Source organism: Mastigoproctus giganteus, chromosome 1 (genome assembly GCF_048544385.1).
Source record: "Mastigoproctus giganteus isolate SK-2022 chromosome 1, ASM4854438v1, whole genome shotgun sequence".
Taxonomy (NCBI): domain Eukaryota; kingdom Metazoa; phylum Arthropoda; class Arachnida; order Uropygi; family Thelyphonidae; genus Mastigoproctus; species Mastigoproctus giganteus.
In genome coordinates this window covers 242436824-242457611 of record NC_143575.1, presented here as the reverse complement: position 1 = coordinate 242457611, position 20788 = coordinate 242436824, and the positions used below count along the sequence as shown (strand labels likewise).

The following is a 20788-nucleotide window of genomic DNA, read 5'->3' as shown; positions in this document are numbered from 1 at the left end:
CTTACCTGAACACAGTATTCCAGGTGTGGTCTAACAATAGCCTTATATAATGGGATTATGATGTCCTTATCTCTACTAGCAATTATTCAATACATCATCGATAGGACGCCATGGGCCTTCCATGCAACCAGTCTACAATGCTCAGAGAACTTAAAAGTCTGACCGTATCATAACACCCAAGCAGTGTTGCCATTTTAGCGGTTTTCCCGCTAGATTTAGCGGAATTGCTTCAGGTTTAGCGGATAAAAATATGAAATAGCGGATTGCGGATTTTTTAGCGGGAAGAGTATAAATATTTAGCATTTTATGTATTTTGGCAATGTAACATTTATATTAAGAAATATTAAATTAATTGTTCAATTATTTTTTAATTAACAATAAAAATAATTCATAATTGAAATAGTAGGGATATCATATTTCATAGTTTTTTTTTATAAAGCGAAGAATCGGTTTTATATTATTCTGGATTTCCCTGAGGAGAACCCCAACAATTTTACGTAGTTACGCTCGCGGTCAAACGACCTGATCATTGGGTCATAGCTTTAAATTGTTGAATCAAATCTAAAAATGTGGAAAAAATTCTAATGACGCTTTTTTTGAAACAGGGAAGGAATGGCATTGGATAATTTTTCTTCGTCGTATTTGTTTGGCTTCCAAGAAATGCGATCCGAATTACCGACATCTCTTTCAACGTTTCTAATAAACACAGAGCAATAAGTAATAAGTAATAATTATTTCTAATAACCACAGTGTAATAATATCTTAGTATAGTCAGTCCTCGTATAGCACGATAGTTGTATTCCTAGAACCCTCGTGCAATGCAAAATCGTGCGTTTAGTAAATCCACCAGCCGACAAAATCAATTCAAATATTTATACAGTGCCATAAACGATTGTGCAGATACGAAAAAGATAGTTCATTCGTGTCAAACAAGGTGGTTATCCATTGAAGTTGCTATAACAAGAATTTTAGAACAGTATATTGAATTAAAAGCCCATTTCGAAATAACTCGTTTGACTGACAAATGTTATACTGCAGAACTTCTTTATTCAATGTTCAAAGATGAAAGTAATTTAGCATATATTTTATTTTAAAACCTATCTTATCTAAAGTACAAAGAGTAAACAAATCTTTTGAATCAAATACTGCCGATCCTACATTATTACTACATGATTTAAACACGCTATTGTCGATGATTGCCAATAAAATGTTTTTACCAAATACACATATTATTATTAGCCATATGGTACAAGGAAGCCTGAGGCTTATGCTGCACCAGCCAAAAAAAAAAAAAAATTCCCGAGTTACCCCCTGTGTGTGTGAGAGAGAGAGAGAGAGAGAGAGAGAGAGAGAAGTGGAAAGACATCACCAAGAAAGAGAAGAATGATGATATCCAGCTCAGGACCCTGGGTTTGCCAAGCCCATACTCACCAGATGTGAGCCCCCGGGGTTACTGAAAGGATAGAAGAGGACATTAATAATTATTTAGACCCTAAGCCATATTTAGGTTACCAATTTGAAAGAAAAATAAATGAATTAATAATAAATAAACTTATCACAACAACAGATGAAATTTCAATAAGAGAGAGAGATGCCGTAATTTCTTGATTGATTTGTATCAATAATTAAAACAACGCCTTCCGGACAACATAAAAGAATTAGAAAAAATGTCATTAATCTCAGTTAACAATATATTAAAGCAACAAAAAGAACCACTGATAAATTTATTACAAAATTTAAAATTGTCTGAAGTAGAAATTGAAAAAATTGAGCAACAGTATATAAACATTACTCTCGTTAAATGGGAAAACATCAACAATACAATGAAGAGGTCAGAAGTTTCGAAATATCGAGATGCAAGCGGTAAAAATCCATTTAAAGAAATTAGCGATTTGCATTGGGTATTTTAATTTTGCCATTATCCAATGCAGATGTGGAAAGAATATTCAGCAACTTAAATCTAGTAAAAAACAAAACACGCAACAGAATGAGTGTTGGCACGGTTAATGCAATCTTATCAGTACGATACGGGCTCAAAAGAGTTGAAAAGTGTTGTAAAAATTATGTTTTACTTGAAGAAGTGCTTCGCAAAATAGGTACACATGAAGCATATGATGAGGAGGTATTGAATTTCGAAATTAATTTAGATTTTTAGATATTGATTTTATATTAAAAACAGAAAAATAAATAACTATTTATATATACTATTTGTTTGTTTGTTTTTATTCACTACAAAGTACAAACAAATGAAAATTTAAAAAATTTGGCGGGTCAAGTGCTAAAAATAGCGGATTTTGAGTATGCGGCTAGCGGGAAATATTATTAAGAGTTGGCAACACTGCACCCAAGTCCCTTTCCTCCACTACTGGCTTTAGTTCAACTCTGCCGGGTGTATAAGTTATTTTGGGGTTACTGTTCCCCAGATACAATACCTTACACTTTTGCTGGATTAAAGCATAGCTGCCATTTTTCTGACCATCCGTGAAGTCTATCTAGGTCATTCTGAAGAAGCTCTGCTTGGCAGCGATCATTAACTACTCTACCAATCTTTACATCATCTGCAAATTTAGATATCATGCCCTCTATTCCTTCATCAATGTCATTTATGAAAATCAAAAACAACAGTGGTCCTAATACTGATCCTTGGGGAACCCCACTTCTTATATCAGCCCAATCTGAGGAATAACCATTTATCACAACCGTCTGCCTCCTGCCCTGAAGCCATCCAGCTGTCCATCTAAGGATTTTCCCTGTGATTCCAACCTGTTCCAACTTATAAAGTAACTGTTCATGTGGCACTGAGTCAAATGCTTTGCTGAAATCCAAATAAACAATGTCGAAATTATTCCCAAAGTCCAGCTCTTCAGTGACCCTGTCAAAATAGTTAACCAGATTAGTTAAACATGATGTTCCCTTTACAAAACCATGCTGAGTATCCTTCAGAGTTCCATTTCTATATAAATGATCCTGAATTCCAACTTTGATCATTGTCTCCATGATTTTCCCTACTACTGAAGTTAGACTAACTGGCTGGTAATTTCCCACTTCACTCTTAGAACTGCCCTTAGGTATTGGAGACACATTGGCACTTTTCTAATCCAACGCAATCACTTCCGAGTCCAGTGATGCTTGCATAATTAGTCTTGTTGGTTCAATGCACTCACTTGCTGCCTTCCTTAAGATTATAGGGTATATGCCATCAACTACAGGAGCCTGACTAATTGCCAGATTTCTATTGGTTTAATTTTAATGAAATTTGGCTCAACAAATTGTTCGTAAAAGAATGAAATATAACATTTCATGAAAATCTGTCACTGGGAGGCAAGTTACATGCCCATGTGATGTGTATGAAATAAATAAATAATAATAATAATAATAATAATTTCCAGATTTCTGTTAATCCAGTTTTAATGAAATTTGGGATGGCTTGAACAGTTTTTCTAAATGAGCAAAATATAAAATTCATGAAAATCCATCCATGGCAGTCGTTATTTTATTTGGATGGATGGGTGGACAGATGTGATGATGACAATAGGTGCTTTATGCATATGTGCTGAAACACCCAACAAACAAAAACTTACCTTCAGTGACAATACAGTCAAGGAAATTAGATTGTCTTGACAAGTTTGGATGAAATCTTCACATGATAACACTCTTTGTTGCTTCTGCTTATCCATGAGCGGGCAGCACAAATTTTGCACGGACCTTTCTTTTCACTATTTAATTTCTATTTATTTCTTTGCTCTGTCGTTATTACTATTTCATAAGGTTATAATTATTTTAGTAAAAGCCAAAAAAGTGCAAGGAAGTTAGGCTTTTGCTGCACCAGTCAGAAAAAAAAAAAAACAAACAAAGTTAACATATGGAGTGCCTTACATTTCAGGACATCAGATTTTTATTTCTTGAAGTAATTGAATATACTAATTCTTCAGGAATCGTTTCCTTATTCAAGCAAGGAATAAGGAGGCTGTTCATCAGCCATCACTGTTGCGGGTCTAATGACAATCTCTTGCCACAATTTCCAAAAACTTTTGCAACTCTGTCCTCATTTTGAGAGGTTGATGGATGCCAACTTCTTGGGTCATCCTGAACATCCTCACATCTGTCTTTAAACTACTTTTACTATTCAAACTTACTGGTACAACTCAATGTTTGATCACCATAAATAAGTTAACCTGCAACAGAAACATATGAAATGTTAAAAACATTTCATATGTTTCTGTTGCAGATTTTCTCAGTTTACAGAAAAACTTGTATTCATTCGTTGCTCTATTGAAAAATACTGACATGGAATGTTGATTCTACTAACAAAACTGGTTGTTACATGCCACCTGTTAGCCTACTGTTCAATCTCTATACCACCATCTGTTGGAAGAAGTTTGAACTACAACATAACTCATCATGTTGATGACAACAGTACCAGTCCAGGAACTTTATTGCTACACCTTGTACATCATTACTGAATTTAGATTTCATACTAGGTTATAGGATTAAATTTAACCCTATAACCTAGTATGTAGCCTAAGAGACCCCAATTTTATTTTTTTTTTTAGTGGGGGGAAAAATCTATTAGAAGGAATGATCAAAACAATGAGTAAAATTTATTTTACTTTAAAACCATTTTTTTTTTTTTTTTTTGGCCATTCCTTTTAATAATTGGTACACTTCTTTAATCTTTACCTGTCACATCAGTTTATTAGAAATTTTTTTTGCCTGTTAAAGGTTCAGTTTACCTACAATAATATTACTCATAAACAAAAAACACATTAAGGAGCCCATACTGAATAATGAGAGATCCCACTCATAATGATAGTCTGTGAAGAGCGATGGCCATTTTTGTCTTCTACCACTTTTACCCTCTCTACATACCTATTAGTACCTTGCCACATTTTCCATTACTGTAATTTATACAACATGGCACTGTATCAGCAGGTTTTCCAAAATCGATCTAGGTGATATCATGATTTTTGCATATAGTTCTTTAACAACAAGTTCTTTAGTAGAGATCAGCAGGTTTTTTTTCCTCGTGAGTGTCATTTTACCTTACAGCTATAAACATTTTTATGTGTGCCACTTAGATCTATGAACACAGAAATAAGCAGTTCAAATAAGTAATATACCATTGGCATGCTGCAGAAAATCTTTGTATATACCATTGGGTGCCTAGAGTTTGCATGTCACAAAAAAATTTGCCAGTGGCTTTCATGATATCTTCTTCAACAAGCCCTATTGTGATTTCCTTAATTCCATTCCTGTCCAGATGATTCTGCATATACCTTACATGAGGACTACATAATAACCTTCCACAAAAGTCAGTTGCTCATTTTACCATTTGAGCATACTTTGCATTAATCATTTTGGGTACTACCTAGAAGCTGAGCACTGCTTTTATTGATTGGCTATATGGTATATTGATAACTGTTAATTGATTGGATGTATTCTTTGTACACAAAAATCTTAATCTGTTAAGATTAAGATTTAGGCATTTACTAATTGTGCTGAATAGTTTTGTGATATAAAATAGCTTTATAAATGTATTTTTCTTCCTTATTATGACTAATATTTCTTTAGTTTGTTTTCTTTCATGATAGTACATCAAATTTATAGATTAACTTCATTAATTCATGAGATCACTGCAGTCGCTATAGTAAAATTGTAGTCTATCATTGATCATTGTAAGATGATTAAAAAATTAAATATTCTGATTGCATACATCCGAGTTCCCTGTGACAGTTTAATGGTTTTGTCTAATGTACATTTGTTCACACTCACAGGACAGTTGATTTAAAAAAAAAAAATAGATCCCTGGTAGATAAATTGGCCTCTAATTCAAGATGAAACTCCCTAACATGATCTGCATCACAATTTAGAATATCCTTTTCCGATTTCTGCAATCAATACAACAGGGAACAGAACATTTACTATGGCTTTCTTTTTGCTTTCATTTACTCAGGACATTTTTCAGTGTGTGTGAACTCTTTTAGGTTAAAAATCCTTCTTAATAGTTTTCAGAATTTGGATTTTTATCTTATTTATTATTGTGCAAGTCTGTTTTTCAGTTTTTATCTTCCTTTATTAATTAATTTTAAAAACTTTTCTTTCATCACATGGTGAAATCGAGTCTCATTACATTACTTTAATCTTTTATTATTATTTTTTTGTTAGTAACACATTACCAATGAAACCAATTAGCTCATCCAGTGTGGCTGATAATGATATTGTAGCCAGCCAGTACATACATGCAGCACATCCAACTGCTTGTTCACATTTGCCTCATCACTCCTTTTAAATTTTTTTTAACAGTTTATCTGTCCGTTTTTATCTCTGTATTGGTGTTCTTGTTCTCTTTTGTCCATCCTCTATTGCACTTGTGAAAAAAAAAAAAAAAAAAAAAACAGGAATATCTATAGAAACATCAAATTGGGTTCTTTATTCATGTGTGCTTTTGTGGAATTTTTCTCTATAATAATTTTTCAGGAACCTTGGTAGTCCATTATATCAGCCTGCATTTAATATCAGTTCATTATTTTTTCTATGGATGTGCTTTGTATATTTTATCAAATTATATAATGTTCATACATATGAATTTTGGAAGCCACACACATAGTATTGTACTACTATATTTATATTTTACTGTATTATTCACTAATTAATGTGTGGTCATTTTTATTTTGTGTTTTGGGATTCACCTTATGAGTATTTATTATTAAAATGCACATAAAATAGTAAGCTGGCCAGTATGTCACAAAAAAAAATTGCCTGTTGCAGGGTTTAGCATTACGCTTCTTATAAATTAGTAAATTTAATGTAGTATGCATATTAAAATTACTAAGTATGTCACAAAAATATTTATCTGTTTCTTTCAGGGTTTAGGAGAAGAACATTTTATAGAAATATTCAATGGGTTGCAGAGACTGTTTAAAGTCACTAAACTAAATGCCTCCACATGCTATAAGTTTCGTTTAGCTGCAGTTAATGATAATGGCAAAAGGTATTAACATATATTTAATGGTATAATATAGTTGAATGACATTGATCTTTGTTTTATTTCTTATCTAAAATTGTGATTAGGCATAAATGATAACACAGTACAAATTTAGGCATTTCGTATACATAAATATTTCCAAGACAATTTGTAGGTGTTGGAAGTTATGATCAATTATGTTGGTTCTTATAATTCATATTGTGCACACAGTTAATTCTACATTACTATTCATGAATAGTGACCATTTTTATCCTACTAAATTTGTCATCTATTTATTTCTTTGCTCTGTCGTTATTACTGTTTCATAAGGTTATTATTATTATTTTAGTAAAAGCCAAAAAGTGCAAGGAAGTTAGGCTTTTGCTGCACCAGTCAGTAAAAAAAAAAAAAACAATAGAAAGAAAAAAGTTAACATATGCAGTGCCTTACATTTCAGAACATCAGATTTTTATTTCTTGAAGTCATTGAATATACCAATTAATTAACTAATAATGTATATAAAAGCAAACTCTTTAAAATCTGGCACCCTCAGGGATTCAGTGGTGCCAAATCTTTAAAATTTTCTGCATTTTAGAGAGGTATGCCTAGTTGTTGTGCAGTTTCAGAGAAGCACATTTTAGTGAATATTAAACTCTAAGAATATTTATTTATATTTGTAAATGTTTATATTAACTGAAAAATAGCACCAGTGGTTAAAATGTAAATAGCAGTTCAATTTATTTTAATATGAATAAATGATAATAAATATAGTCACAACAAGCATTGTCAGAATATCAATTGGTATGTTTCTGAGAAAAAATACTTTCACATTTTTTGGAGAATAAGAAATCAAGTTAGTTAATGTATGCAGTGTGTAATAACATTTCGTGCACATTAGCAAACAGTAATAATTCATAATTTATAACAAGTAAAATCATCACCAAGGAAATTTGTTACAAAGATTTCTAAACTATTCTAAGTAAGCATTGAATTTTGAAATGGATCAAAGCTCCTGTTCCAAATTTATAGTAATACTTCTCTGGGGGGGGGGATGCGATGAAATTGGAATTGAACTTAGAACCATCCCAGGGGCCAACAGAATATATGTAGAAAATTTATTATTGGTCTGCATTTTTCTTGTCAATTAATGCAAAAACACACTTTGATTTGTGCTGATTTTTGTAGGAGGGGCTGGGAATGAGGGCTCTGAAATCATAACTGAATCTGAAATTTTCCCGTGGATCAACAGAATAGAGGTTGAAAATTTGGTCTCTTTGCCTAGAGTAATATGCAAAAGTTGCTTTCACTTATATGGACAGATTTATGTGGTTGGGGGAGGCTGCGATTGATCTTAAAATCTTTCCAGGGAGCAACAGAACATATGCTGAAGATGTGATATCAGTTGACCTTCTTATTAAGTAATGCCTAAATTAAGTAATCTATGATTAACCATAGATTCAATGAGCATACATTTTTTCAGCTGTACTTACACTGGGTATTTTCAAATCTCTTTCTTGTCTTAAAATTATGTCCTAAATCATCGCTTAAAAGTGCTGTATGCCCGGCCATAACTGCGATTTGTAAGGGCAGTTTGCACTAAATTTACCAAATAAAAGCTAGTACTAAAAGAAAGAAATTATAAGTTATTTTCTGGACTATCTTGTCCTTTTTTTGGCTTTTGCAGCGGCAGTATTTAAACTGCATTGATAATACAATGGTCTTAATTCTTACACCAGAACAAACTTAATTTTGTAAAGAGTTGCCCATTCTTGACATGATGTTTGAAGACTTATGTAACACTTTCATAGCTTAATCTCTGCTGGGCTTCAGGAATATTTAATTTACTTAATTTCTTAACATTGTATTATAGCTAACTTTCAAACATTAGAAGTACATGACAAGATTATGACTTCTTTATCATCTTCCCTGCAAACAAGAACTGCCACACTGTTGTTTTGATCAAGTCTGATTATATTTGGAAGGTCCCATCTCTTCTCCAAGATCCCTCTATTAAAATATTACAAATGTGAAAGTTAATAAGCTTTTATATTCCTTGTTTTTTCAAAACACGTTTTACATAAAGCACTCTGTTGGAGATTTCATGAGTCAGACTGCCAGTTTCCCAATTTTTATGGATTACCTAAGATCCTGGGTGTTCCTTTGCATCCCATTGCTATGGGCTGTAGCATTCTGACACATGAACTCTCCAGATTCATTGCTAATAGGCTAAACTTGTTATGGCACCATTAGTAGTGCCCATTTTCTCCAGATTATTAGAGACTTTGATATTTCTGAAATCAAAGTTGTGGTCTCCTTGTTTACTTCTGTTTCCTTCCTCCAACAAGCCATTGAGTGCTCTAGACAACTCTTGGACAGGAACACTACATTGAAGGAGAGAGCCTCAGTTTCTGTTGAGGATATTTGGACTGCATTAAATTTGTGTTTGAACAGGGCCATGATAATGTTCAATCTTTCTTGAAGATACAGGGTACTACTGGATGCCACTGTCAGCTCTGTTATTGACACATTTCTATGGAGGTGTAGAATACTAGACTATAAATGCTCCATCAATATGTTTAAAGATATAAATTTTCCCACTGAGATTTCCTGACAAGTTCAAATGGTCAATTATACTGTGATCATTATCTAAGTGACTGAATAATAATGTAACAAACAACAAAAAGATTATTAAAATGTATTAATTTCTTCAAATTTTAACTATAAAATTTTTATTTAGAATAGAAGAATATTTATTTTGCAGAAGAAGATAACAACTAATATATGTATATAAAAAAAAAAAAAAAAAAACATTCAAATCAAGAACAAATAAAACCATTTCTATCGCTAATGGAAACATAAGCCAAATATCACTTATTTGAGAATACTTCAGATTTACAGTGTCTGCTCCTTACTGCTGTATGAACTGTTAAAAGGGATTTACCAGACTTGAGTTGCAGAGTAAATTTTTTGCAGAGTAAATTTTTCTTTCTTTATCATCCACTTAAGAGAAATATTAAAATGGCTTACCTTTATTCGTTTTAAAATGATCAGTGACTATGTATAGTGTACATGTACATAAGATTTGAACATATTTTCAGACCTTTATTATGTGTAATAAACATATAGGAGAGCCTCAGACCATTCCAAACATTTTTAAAAAGAAACCATATTTTGACCGAACTTCAAATTTATTTTGCATTTACTCAATATTACCCTTACATAACAATAATTTCAGGTACTTCTCACAACAAGAAACTAGTTGCTAAAATTTTAACCCTCCTCCTTAATGTTAAAAATTCCCTGTTGCTAGCTGTAACATTTTAAAAGAGCAACTCAGTCTAGACATGACATGGAAATTGGTGAAATAACGAGCACTTCAACCTGCATGGAGTGTAAATCTGCGTTTAATTTCTTGAAGAATTACAAATTAATCTCAGATGTTTCGTGGTACTTCCTGTGCCGACCGGGTTAGCCAGGCGGGTGAAGTACCTGCCTGGCAACCCAAAGGTCGCGAGTTCGAATTCCGCCTTGGGCTTAGATCACAGTAAAATTCAAAAACCTTGGGAGGTGCATTATGGCCATAGAAGCTGATGCGCCAACAACTAACAAAAAAAAAAAAAAAAAAAGGGTACCTCCTGTACCATTTCTTCAGTGACTGTAAAGGCTGAAATGCACATTTCACCAGTTTCCATTTCTTAATACATATGTGCACCATGCTGCTAAAAGAATATTTATTTATGACATATGTTTTTTTTTACTTAAAATATCCAGGTAATCAAACATTGGTAACTTGGAATATAATTAATAATCTAAACAGAGGCAAGTACATGTACACATTGTACCCATTGGCACTAATGATATTAAGAGTAGGAGAACAGCAGAATTACTTAACAAATACAGGTCAATGTCGAAAAAAAGCTGTGAGTTTGAAAGTGTTTGCAATTCTGCCCAGACATGATAGGAGGGAGTATATGATGCGAACCTTGTCAATCAGTTTGGCCCTGGAGAGATTGTGCAAGGCTCATGGGGTAGAATTTTTTTCAGTCTGGTCTGTGCTTGTTAACAGGAGAGACTGCTTCTGCATGAATGGGATACACTAAAATAGAAAGGGTGCATGAATATTTGCTGATACTATTAAGGCAGTTTTAGGTGGGTCGGAAAACTGCTAGCTTGGGGGAGGGAACCACCTACTAATAGATTAACGGTAGCCGCTAGCAGAGGTGAAAGTGATTCCTGCACTGCATTCTACTGGAATGAACAGCAGCCTGGAAAACAAGGTGCAGGGGATTTCAAAGGCTGCTGGGAGTCATTGCAGAACAAGTAAATACATGGGCTGTGTTAGGGTAGCTAAGAATAGGAACAGGTGTGTGTACACCAATGCTAGGAGTTTGGTAATAAATTTGATGAATTTGAGGTGTTGGTCAAAACATCAAAGGCAGATATTGTTGGAATATCAAAGATGTGGTGTCACATCTCTGATATAAGGAATGATGTAGAATTGGAATTTGGGAAGTACAATGTGTACAGAAAGGATAGACAGGATAGGAAGGGAGGAGGGGTTATGCTATTAGTTAAGAAACACATAAAATCTAAGGAAGTGCAGCCAGTTGATATGGGTGAAAAGTGCAGTTTTAAGTCAGTTTGGTGTGACATAAACACTGGCAAACCAAAATTGAGAGTAGCATTAGCATTAGTAGAGGCACATGATGCAAGAAAGCAAGTTTATACAGCATCAGCCAAAAAAAAAAAAAAACCCTTCCCATTTCACTGATCCATTCATTCCAAATGTTTGTCTAGTTCTGCCTTGAATTCATTTAAGCTCTCAACTTCCACAACAACAGATGGAAGTTTCTTGCAGCAATCAACTACCCACTGGCTAAAGGCAAACTTCCGCACATCTATTCTACAACTGTCTTTCCTCAGTTTGAACCTATGTCCCCTCAGGTTTGTAATCTGAGCAAGAGGAAGAATCCCATCAGCATTAAGCCTGCTCATTCCATTCAAGGCCTTACAGGGTCCAGTCACATTATTATGACCACCCACCTAGTATTCAGAATATGTGCCTTTTGCAGCATGCACCGCAGCCAGCTGCCATGGGAGGGACTCAGTATGTCCGTGTAAGGTTGATAGAGGTATCTGTGACCATGCAGACTGCCTGCAGTGCACCCCGGAGTTCTTGTAGGTTCCTTGGTGGAGGATCCATCTGTCTGATGTGTCGATCGAGGTGGTCCCATAGATTTTCAATTGGTTTAAGATCTGGTGGAATTTGGTGGCCAAGGGAGTGGCTTGAAGTCTTAGTCGTGCTCCTCAAAACACTCATGGACAATTCTGGTGACACGGCATGGCACATTGTCTTGCTGATAGATACCATCGCCCCCCAGGGAACATGGTCAACATGTTCCGGGTGTACCTGATCAGTGACAATCGATAGGAGGTAACATTTGCATTCAGGGTACCCTCCAGAGGTATCAGCGGACCCAAGCCATGCTACGAAAACATTCTCCAGACCATAATGACATCTGCCAACAATCGTGTCCGGGTGTCTGTTCTCGGAGGTTTCACGCTTGATACGCCACTGTTCATCCACTTGGTGGAGCAGAAACCATGACTCATTGGAGAAAGCCACCCATTGCCATTCGGCCTGGGTCCAGTGTTGGTATTGCCGTGCAAACTGACGGTGTTGTTTGCGATGAATGGCCGTAAGCATGGGTACTGTCATCAAGTGTCTGCTCTGGAGCCCAATGCGCAACAGGGTTTGCTGCACTGTCATGTTGGAGACCTTTCTAGTGGACCCAAGATTCATTTGGACAGCCAGTTGAGTAACAGTAGCACGCCGATCGATCCTGACCAACCGTTTCAGCAAACGTTCGCCTCTGGGATCAATGGTGCATGGGGCTTCACAATTGGCATGTCGGGTCGTCAAAACTGTCCATTCATCCAGTCTTGATACACTTTCACCTCTACAGCACGTGAGCATTTCACAAAGCCTGCTGTTTCAGAAATGCTGGCACCCGTGGCCCGATAGCCTATGAATATGCCTTTTTCTAGGTCTGATAGGTCACATACTTTGCCCATGAAAGAGGCTGTTACTGTGTTTATGGATGCCGAACATCAAGCCTGATATGCTTGCGGTGTATGAACTTGACACGTGCACTGTATGATTCACTAGGTGTGTGTGATATCTGCATTGGGGGGGGGTCATAATATTGTGACTGGACTCTGTATACACCTAGTAGAGTAGGAGTGTGTTATAGGCCTAATGATTCGGATGAGTATAATGAACAAGCGTGTTTGTCATGGTGGATCCAAGGCAATAGCCATCTCCACCTTTGTTCTCTGTGTTGGTGTAGGAACTCTAGGCCACTTCGCCACCAGGGAGCAGCAAACACCTGGGCAGCTGCCCCCTGGTGCCCATCCCCCTGCACGATGAAACCGACCTGGGGTCTACTGTCCTATATGTGCTTATGTGCACAAAATCCTGTACCCACCAGAGGTAGTGCAATACCGGTGGGTGCACAGAGAAATAGAGTTGGCCAGTAAATCAGATTGTCTTATAATGGGGATTTTGATTTCTCATATATTGATTGTAACTTGTGAGTTAGCCACTCATAAACTAGCAAGGCTTTTGTGGATTTATTAGATGATTGTTTTCTACTGCAGCATGTTTGGGAGGCAACTAGAGGGAGTAATACTCTTGATCTGATTATCAGTAGTGATTCTTCATGCATTAAGAATCTGCAGATGAAGGAACCACTAGGTGGCAGTGATCACAGTGTGCCGATGTGGGATTTACTCAAAGAGGATAAGTACCATCAGGGGTAAAGGGAAGGGTTTTTGCTTTCGTAAAAGTGACTGGTCTGAGACAGTTTTTAAATTCTATACAGTGGGACCAACTGATGATGTTACTAACAGTATTGTATAAGGTGCCCAGATTGTGAGGTGTGTTACGTTGTTGAATCTGACAGGAGATTAGATCACATCCATGAGCATGGTGATGTCAGCACTGGCAAGTTAAGTTCAGTGATGGTCAAAAATATGATTTTTTTTTTTCTTTTAATTTATTTAAATTTTGAATATCTTCAGTAAATATAACTTTGATAAACCCAATTGTTCAGTTTGGTAATACTCATCATTGCCGAACTGAACAATATGATAAGCTTGATCCTGTAATAATGTTGAGATTATTGATCTCTCTCACAATTTCTGTTTCCATTTGTGGCATTCCATATTTTGATGGAATGCCACCATGCATACCGAATTTTAACTGCAATAAAGGTACCTTTATCCACCTCATTATGGAATCTGCCATCCTCCAATATGATAAGCACTGGCAACTTGGAATATTGTTAGCAATGCATGTTGTTTATCATCACTAGTGCATAGCAAACAATATCACATTGTTTGCCATGCACTAGTTGACAAAGAGGCATCCTGCCTTGAAAGCTTCTCATTTATGTTTGTGTGATTTTAATTTATTTTACCCTTACTTATGTTCCATGATTTTAACTTATTTACTCTGTATTTTTATTTTTGTCACTTTTAGTATATTGTTTGTTATTATTGACTTACCTAATGTACAAGTTAGTGCAATTGCATCATTTCAGTACATAGCCAACTACTAAGTAGTTATAAATTGGCATCATTAAGTATATCTCATATTGTGAATACTTTCACAATGAGTTGCCATGATATTGCACTACCTCAAATAAGTAACACTTCATCATAGGAGAATAAGTAACAATAGGCTAACAATAATCAATAGATCCATCACCTAGGTGATGGTATCAACTGAGAATAAATACTCTTCTCCTTTGGTGAAGTGTTACTTATTCGAGGTAGGGCAATATAATGGCAACTCGTTGTGAAGGTATTCACAATATGAGATATACTTAATGATGCCAATTTATGACTACTTAAGTAGTTGGCTATGTACTGAAACGATGCAATTACACTAACTTGTACATTAGTTAAACTCCTAACGTAACCTGAGGCTTTAGCCCTAAACTGTATCGTATTGACTTACCTTTAATTTATTTTTACTTATTTTTGTATATTTATTTAATTTAATAAAGTTCAGTAGGTTGTTACAAATTTTATTATTCACTTTCAAATGATTCTTGGTAAAAGTCAAGTTGTCTGTTATTGTTCAATGCAGATAAATCTATTTACACTAGTAGGCCCATAAAAATCCCATGCCTCTGTGTTACAAAAAAAAACTGTTTTTTTTCTCTTCTTTGGTTAGTTTTATGGTTATTTTTATTTTTCAGTTTGCATGTGTACAACTAATACCAACAGCATACACTGTTGGTATTAGTAGTACGCAACAGCCTTCCTGGCATTAGGAATATCAACCTATCTTTCTCTAGCATTAAGAATATCTACCTAGTGGCTGGTTGGTGCCTTCTTTACTGTGCAGTATGGTTTGGATATATTACAGCATAGTCTTCATGAGATTATAAAGGTATCATAGGTATAGTAACCCCACACTGCATCCCACATTTGCTGAGTATTTGGTCTTGATCCAGTCACCAAATCTTCATTTAGAGATTGTGTGAGTTTGATATTCATGGGAGAACAGAGAATGTCTTGGTGGTCCATAAATAAGATGTGCATGGTCAAAAATGATGAACCTATATGAATGTCCAGTGGTGATTAATAGGTATTGGGGCAAAGGATCTCCCATTCAAGCATGCCACTTCCCTCAGTAGCTTGTACAACCCCATTTGTGTAGCAGGGTTCATGAGTATCATGTTAAATATACTGCTGTCTATCTCTGTGTGGTGCAATTAAAGATGCAGTTCAGTTGAACCAAAGTAACTAATTTTTATCATCCATTACAATCAGCTGTACAGGAACATTGGATGAAGGTAGCCATGTCCCCCCCCTACTAATCTGGTCCCAATGATCATCTCCATTTGGAACTCTGTTAGGTCATTTCTTCTGCTGAATGCTGTAATGCTAAGCTCTGCCTTTATAAGAGAGATTTCTTACACACTTTCAATTATAAGTGCAGAGCCTAGCTCTACTTCATGTGGCTGAAACTGCAGATGCTACACATGAAATCATGGTTGGGGATGTTCTTAATGCAAAACTATCTCGGTCTGTATAACTGGAGGGGGAGGTCTCTTGTTATTGTTGGGGTTTGAAAAATTGTGAATTTTTCAATTATTATTGAAAATTATTGGAAAAAAAAAAAGGAAAAAAAAAAAAGTAGAATGACCACCTACACCTGATGTTCTCTGTTAGCCGTGTGCTCAGCAGACCTAACCTGTTTAACTTGTAGACAAGTGCAGTTTATTCCATCAAGTTTTTTTATTACTGAAACTTAAAAGCTGATATATGTGCTCAAGAGCATAGCAATATGCATGGTGATTTAAATTATAGAAAGTATTGGCATTCTTTAATTGTTCACTCATTCTATTGCACACGCATAATCCCAGACATTTATTTTGTCCTGGTAAGTGGGACAGATGCTGCTGACATCAACTGATTTTAATCTTATACCATTAAATGGCTAACAATATCATTGGATTGTCCATCTGTGCTAATAGTAGTAGTAGTGACATATGATGCAAGAAAGCAAGTGTATGAGCTTATGCAGCATCAGCTAAAAAAAAAAAAAAAAAAATCACACCATTCCCTCCAAATGCCTGTCCAGTTCCTCCTTAAATTTATTTAACCTATCAATTTCCACAATGACAGATGGAAGTTTGTTCCAGCAATTAACCACCTGCTAGCTAAAGGCAAATTTCAGCACATCTATTCTACATCTGTCTTTTCTTAATTTGAATTTATTCCCCCTTAGGTTCGTAATCTGAACAAGTGGAAGGATCCCATCAGAATTCAGCGTGTTCAACCCATTCAAGGCCTTATACACCTCAATCAGATCACCGTACAGGTGCCTAGTCTCCAGCCTCTGCAATTTGCAGAACTTAAGCCTCTCTTGGTAAGAGGATCCCTTCATTCCCCTCACCAATCTTGTTGCACTTCTCTGTACACGCTCAAGCAAATCTACATCCTTTCTAAAATGAGGCCTCCAGACCTGTACGCAGTACTCAAGGTGTGGCCTGATAATTGCCTTATACAGAGACAATCACCTTTTCCCTGCTAGCAAAATTCCTATATATCATTGACAAAACCCCATGACCTGCCCTGGTAGCCTCTCTGGATTGCTCAGAAAACTTCATATCTGACTGCACAATTACTCCCAGGTCTTTTTCATTTTCTACCACCTTAAGTGTAGTACCACACAGTTGGTACGTTTCTCTGGGGTTACTTCTAACCATATGCAGTACTTTGCATTTGTCAAGGTTAAACTTCAGTTGCCACTTCTTAGCCCATCTGCCTAAATTATCTAGATGCTGCTGCAGTAGCACACTGCCATTACTGTCATTAACAACCCTGCCAACCTTTGTATCATCTGCAAACTTCGACACTAAGCCTAATATACTTTCATCTATATCACTTATAAATATACAAAACAACAGTGGATCTAACACCGAACCCTGTGGTACTCCACTAATAACATTAGTCCACGAAGAGCAGCACCCATTAATTACCACCCTCTGTCTTTTCCCACTCATCCATCCTTTTATCCATTGTAACAACTTACCCTTAATACCATTCTGCTCCAATTTGTACAAGTGTTCCATGCGCAACAGTATCAAAAGCTTTCCTGAAATCCAAATATATGATATCAAAATTATTTTTTGCATCCAGTTCCTTTGTAACCACATCATAATATCCTATCAAATTTGTCAGACAAGCCTTTCCCTTAACAAACCCATGCTGTGTCTGAATTATTGCTGCAGTCTTGTCTAGATGATCCTGCAATGCATCTTTAACCAGTGACTCCATTATTTTACCCGGAACAGAAGTTAAACTAACTGGTCTGTAATTACTCGTGTCACCCTTCGATCCCCCTTTGTGAATTGGGGATACATTTGCACATCTCCAGTCTGTGGGGACCTCCCCTGAGTCCAAGGATGCTCTCATAATTATGGCTAAGGGTTTGCTTAGTTGCTTTGCCGCCTCCTTTAATATAACTGGATAGATCCCATCCACCCCAGATGCCTTTTCTTATGTTTAACTTCAGCAATTTCTCCTCCACTTTGCTCTCAGTTATTGCAAAAACATTAAGCACCTGCTACAATTTGATAACCTTCTGCCATTTTCAAACCTTAATAACTCCCCATGTGTGAATGTAGATGCAAAATACTCATTCAGTTTGTTTGTTATCTGAGCAGGATCATCAACAGTCAAACCATCAATGTCAAGTGGACCAATCAGATTCATCCCCTTCCTTTTAGAGTTTATATAAGTAAAGAAATCCTTGCTGTTTTTCTTAACATCTTTTACCAAGGATTTCTCGTAATCTGCCTTTGCCCTGCCTAACCTCCTTTGTGACCTGATTACAGACTAGCTTATATCTGCCGTAGGCTTCTGAATCGCTTGATAATTTATATGATGCATTTTTCTTCTCTGTCACGAGTCTCATTAGTTCATTTGATAACCATTTAGGCTAAACCTTGAACAATATTTCTTAATAAGTATGAAACTTTTAGTAGCTTCCACGATTAATTCCTTGAATTTTTTTTTTTTTTTTTTTTTTTGTTACTTGTTGGCGCATCAGCTTCTGTGGCCATATTGCACCTCCCAGAGTTTTTGCATTTTACTGTGATCCAAGGCCGAGGCGGGAATCGAACCCGTGACCTTTGGGTTGCCAGGCAAGCACTTTACCTACCTGGCTACCCCGGTCGGCAATTCCTTGAATGCTTCCCACTTACAATTTGCTGTTGGTACAGCTGATCCCACTGTACAGAATTTAAAAACTGTCTGAGATCACTGTACTCATCTTTACGGAAGCAAAAACCCTTTCCTTTAACCGTGATGGTAATTATATCTTTAAGTAAATCCCACATCAGTACACTGTGATCACTGCCACCTAGTGGTTCCTTTATCTGCAAATTCTTATTACACGAATGATCACTGCTGATAACCAGATCAAGAGTATTACCCTCTCTGGTTGCCTCTCGAACATGCTGCTGCAGAAAACTAATCATTAGTTGTTAGAGAGTAGCATGATGCATTTACTCTCATGAGTATTGTTAGTGCCATTTTGATCTGAAATATACCTGTTGAGGAAAAAGAGCGCTGAACTCATGTCACAGTATTTACTTTTTAAGATGGTTTTAGATAATTACTATTGAGACACTTTGAATTTTAAGTATAATATGTAAAAATTCATGTTTTTTTATTTTGTTTTGTATACCCTTAATTGGGAAAAAAAATTTTGTTTATTTATAGTCAATATAGTGAAGTGGTTTGTTTTTCTACAATTGGGAGTACACCAGCTCAGCCTCTTGCACCAACTTTGAAAGAACAACTTGTAACTAGTTTACAAATTGAATGGCAAAAACGTCCTTATGATGATGATTTTACACTTCAGATGGAAGAGGAATCATCTGTAAGTAATATTTTTTGTTATAACTGAAAATTAGGAACATATTGCAGTTTAAAAATGAACATTTATAAGTCCTGCATTTTATGATCTTTTAGCTTTATATTTTAATATATATTTTTTATTTATTTATTTTTTTTTTTTTCAGTTCAGTTTTACTACATGAGCTTTCTGTTATTAAAAAGAATAATAATAAATAATATTAGAAGGCTCATGGATTAAAAATTAAACTTCCAGTTTCTTATATCTTCAACAAGTAAGTATTCTAACAATGAACAGTAATAATTATTGTGTATTTAATAGTTCAGGAATTATGAGGAGCATTCATTAAGTTATCTGTTGACTATAAATATGCTTGATATAAGAAGATAACACTGAAGTATGGAAAAACAGAAGAGATTTAAAGTGGCCAGTCCAAAGAAAAACAGGGAAGTCATGAAATTGAATCATCAGGCTATCATAAAAATTTTAACTGAAGGAGTGAATGGACCAAAAGTTTGAGGTGATAAAACATATTCGTTATGAATCCAGAAATGAAACAAGAGTCCATACAATGGAAATGTCATGAATTACCGCTCCCCGAAATATTCAGAACTGAACCCTCTGCTGAGAAGATCACATCCACCATTCTTTGGATATGGAAGGATTTCTTTTGATGGACTACGTGCCACATAAAAACAAAAAAAAAAAAAAAAAATACAGCAACTCTGGAGATACATGTACTGCTGTTCTCAAAATTTAAGAAGACCATCTTGTATCTTGCTTCTATATAACTATGCTCCTCTACACAAGTCCCATAAAGCAATTCTCACTGTGTGGAGATTGTAGAGTTAAATCCAACCTACTGTCCAGACTTGGCCTCTAGTAATTATTTCTTCAGAAACCTGAAGAAACACTTACATGGCCAATGATTTTAAAATGATGTTGATCTCAAGGAAGCTGTAAATGCCTTTTTCATAGAGAGAGAGAGAGAGAGAGAGAGAGAGAGAGATCAGAATAAAGGCTTTTTTCATTTCTGGTTTTTCCTCTTTGCCCTCAAAACAAAGGTCGTTTATTGTGTGTATATATATATATTGAGAAAAAAAATTAGGCTGTGTTGTGTCTTTTTTTTACAGAGGACAATTGAACAGAATGAGAGGGCCAACTCTGAATATCCAGGCATGATTCTCAAAATGATGCAGTTTCATCTTCACATAACTAGGCAGGAAGAAAGTTTTGATTTTTTTACCTGTGATACTGTTAAGCTGATATTCTGATTCCAATTTCAGCTGGTCAGGAAACTGCACTGCTAAGCCTTGGTAGTCATCTCTTTCATAAGTAAACAAGATTTAATATAATATCACTATACAAGAAAATTTTTATTG

General features: G+C 35.5%; 1 protein-coding gene across 5 annotated transcripts in view; it reads left to right on the top strand.

The window, feature by feature from the left end:
- LOC150091709 (fibronectin type-III domain-containing protein 3A-like) overlaps window positions 1–20788 on the top strand; it is a 489490-nt gene that overhangs the window by 256632 nt on the left and 212070 nt on the right. For all 5 annotated transcript variants that reach the window (XM_090376531.1, XM_090376557.1, XM_090376540.1 and 2 more), the window contains 2 exons: window positions 6867–6991; window positions 19271–19430. In XM_090376531.1, the coding sequence (XP_090232657.1) occupies window positions 6867–6991; window positions 19271–19430 (285 nt within the window). The remainder of the gene's footprint in view (window positions 1–6866; window positions 6992–19270; window positions 19431–20788) is intronic.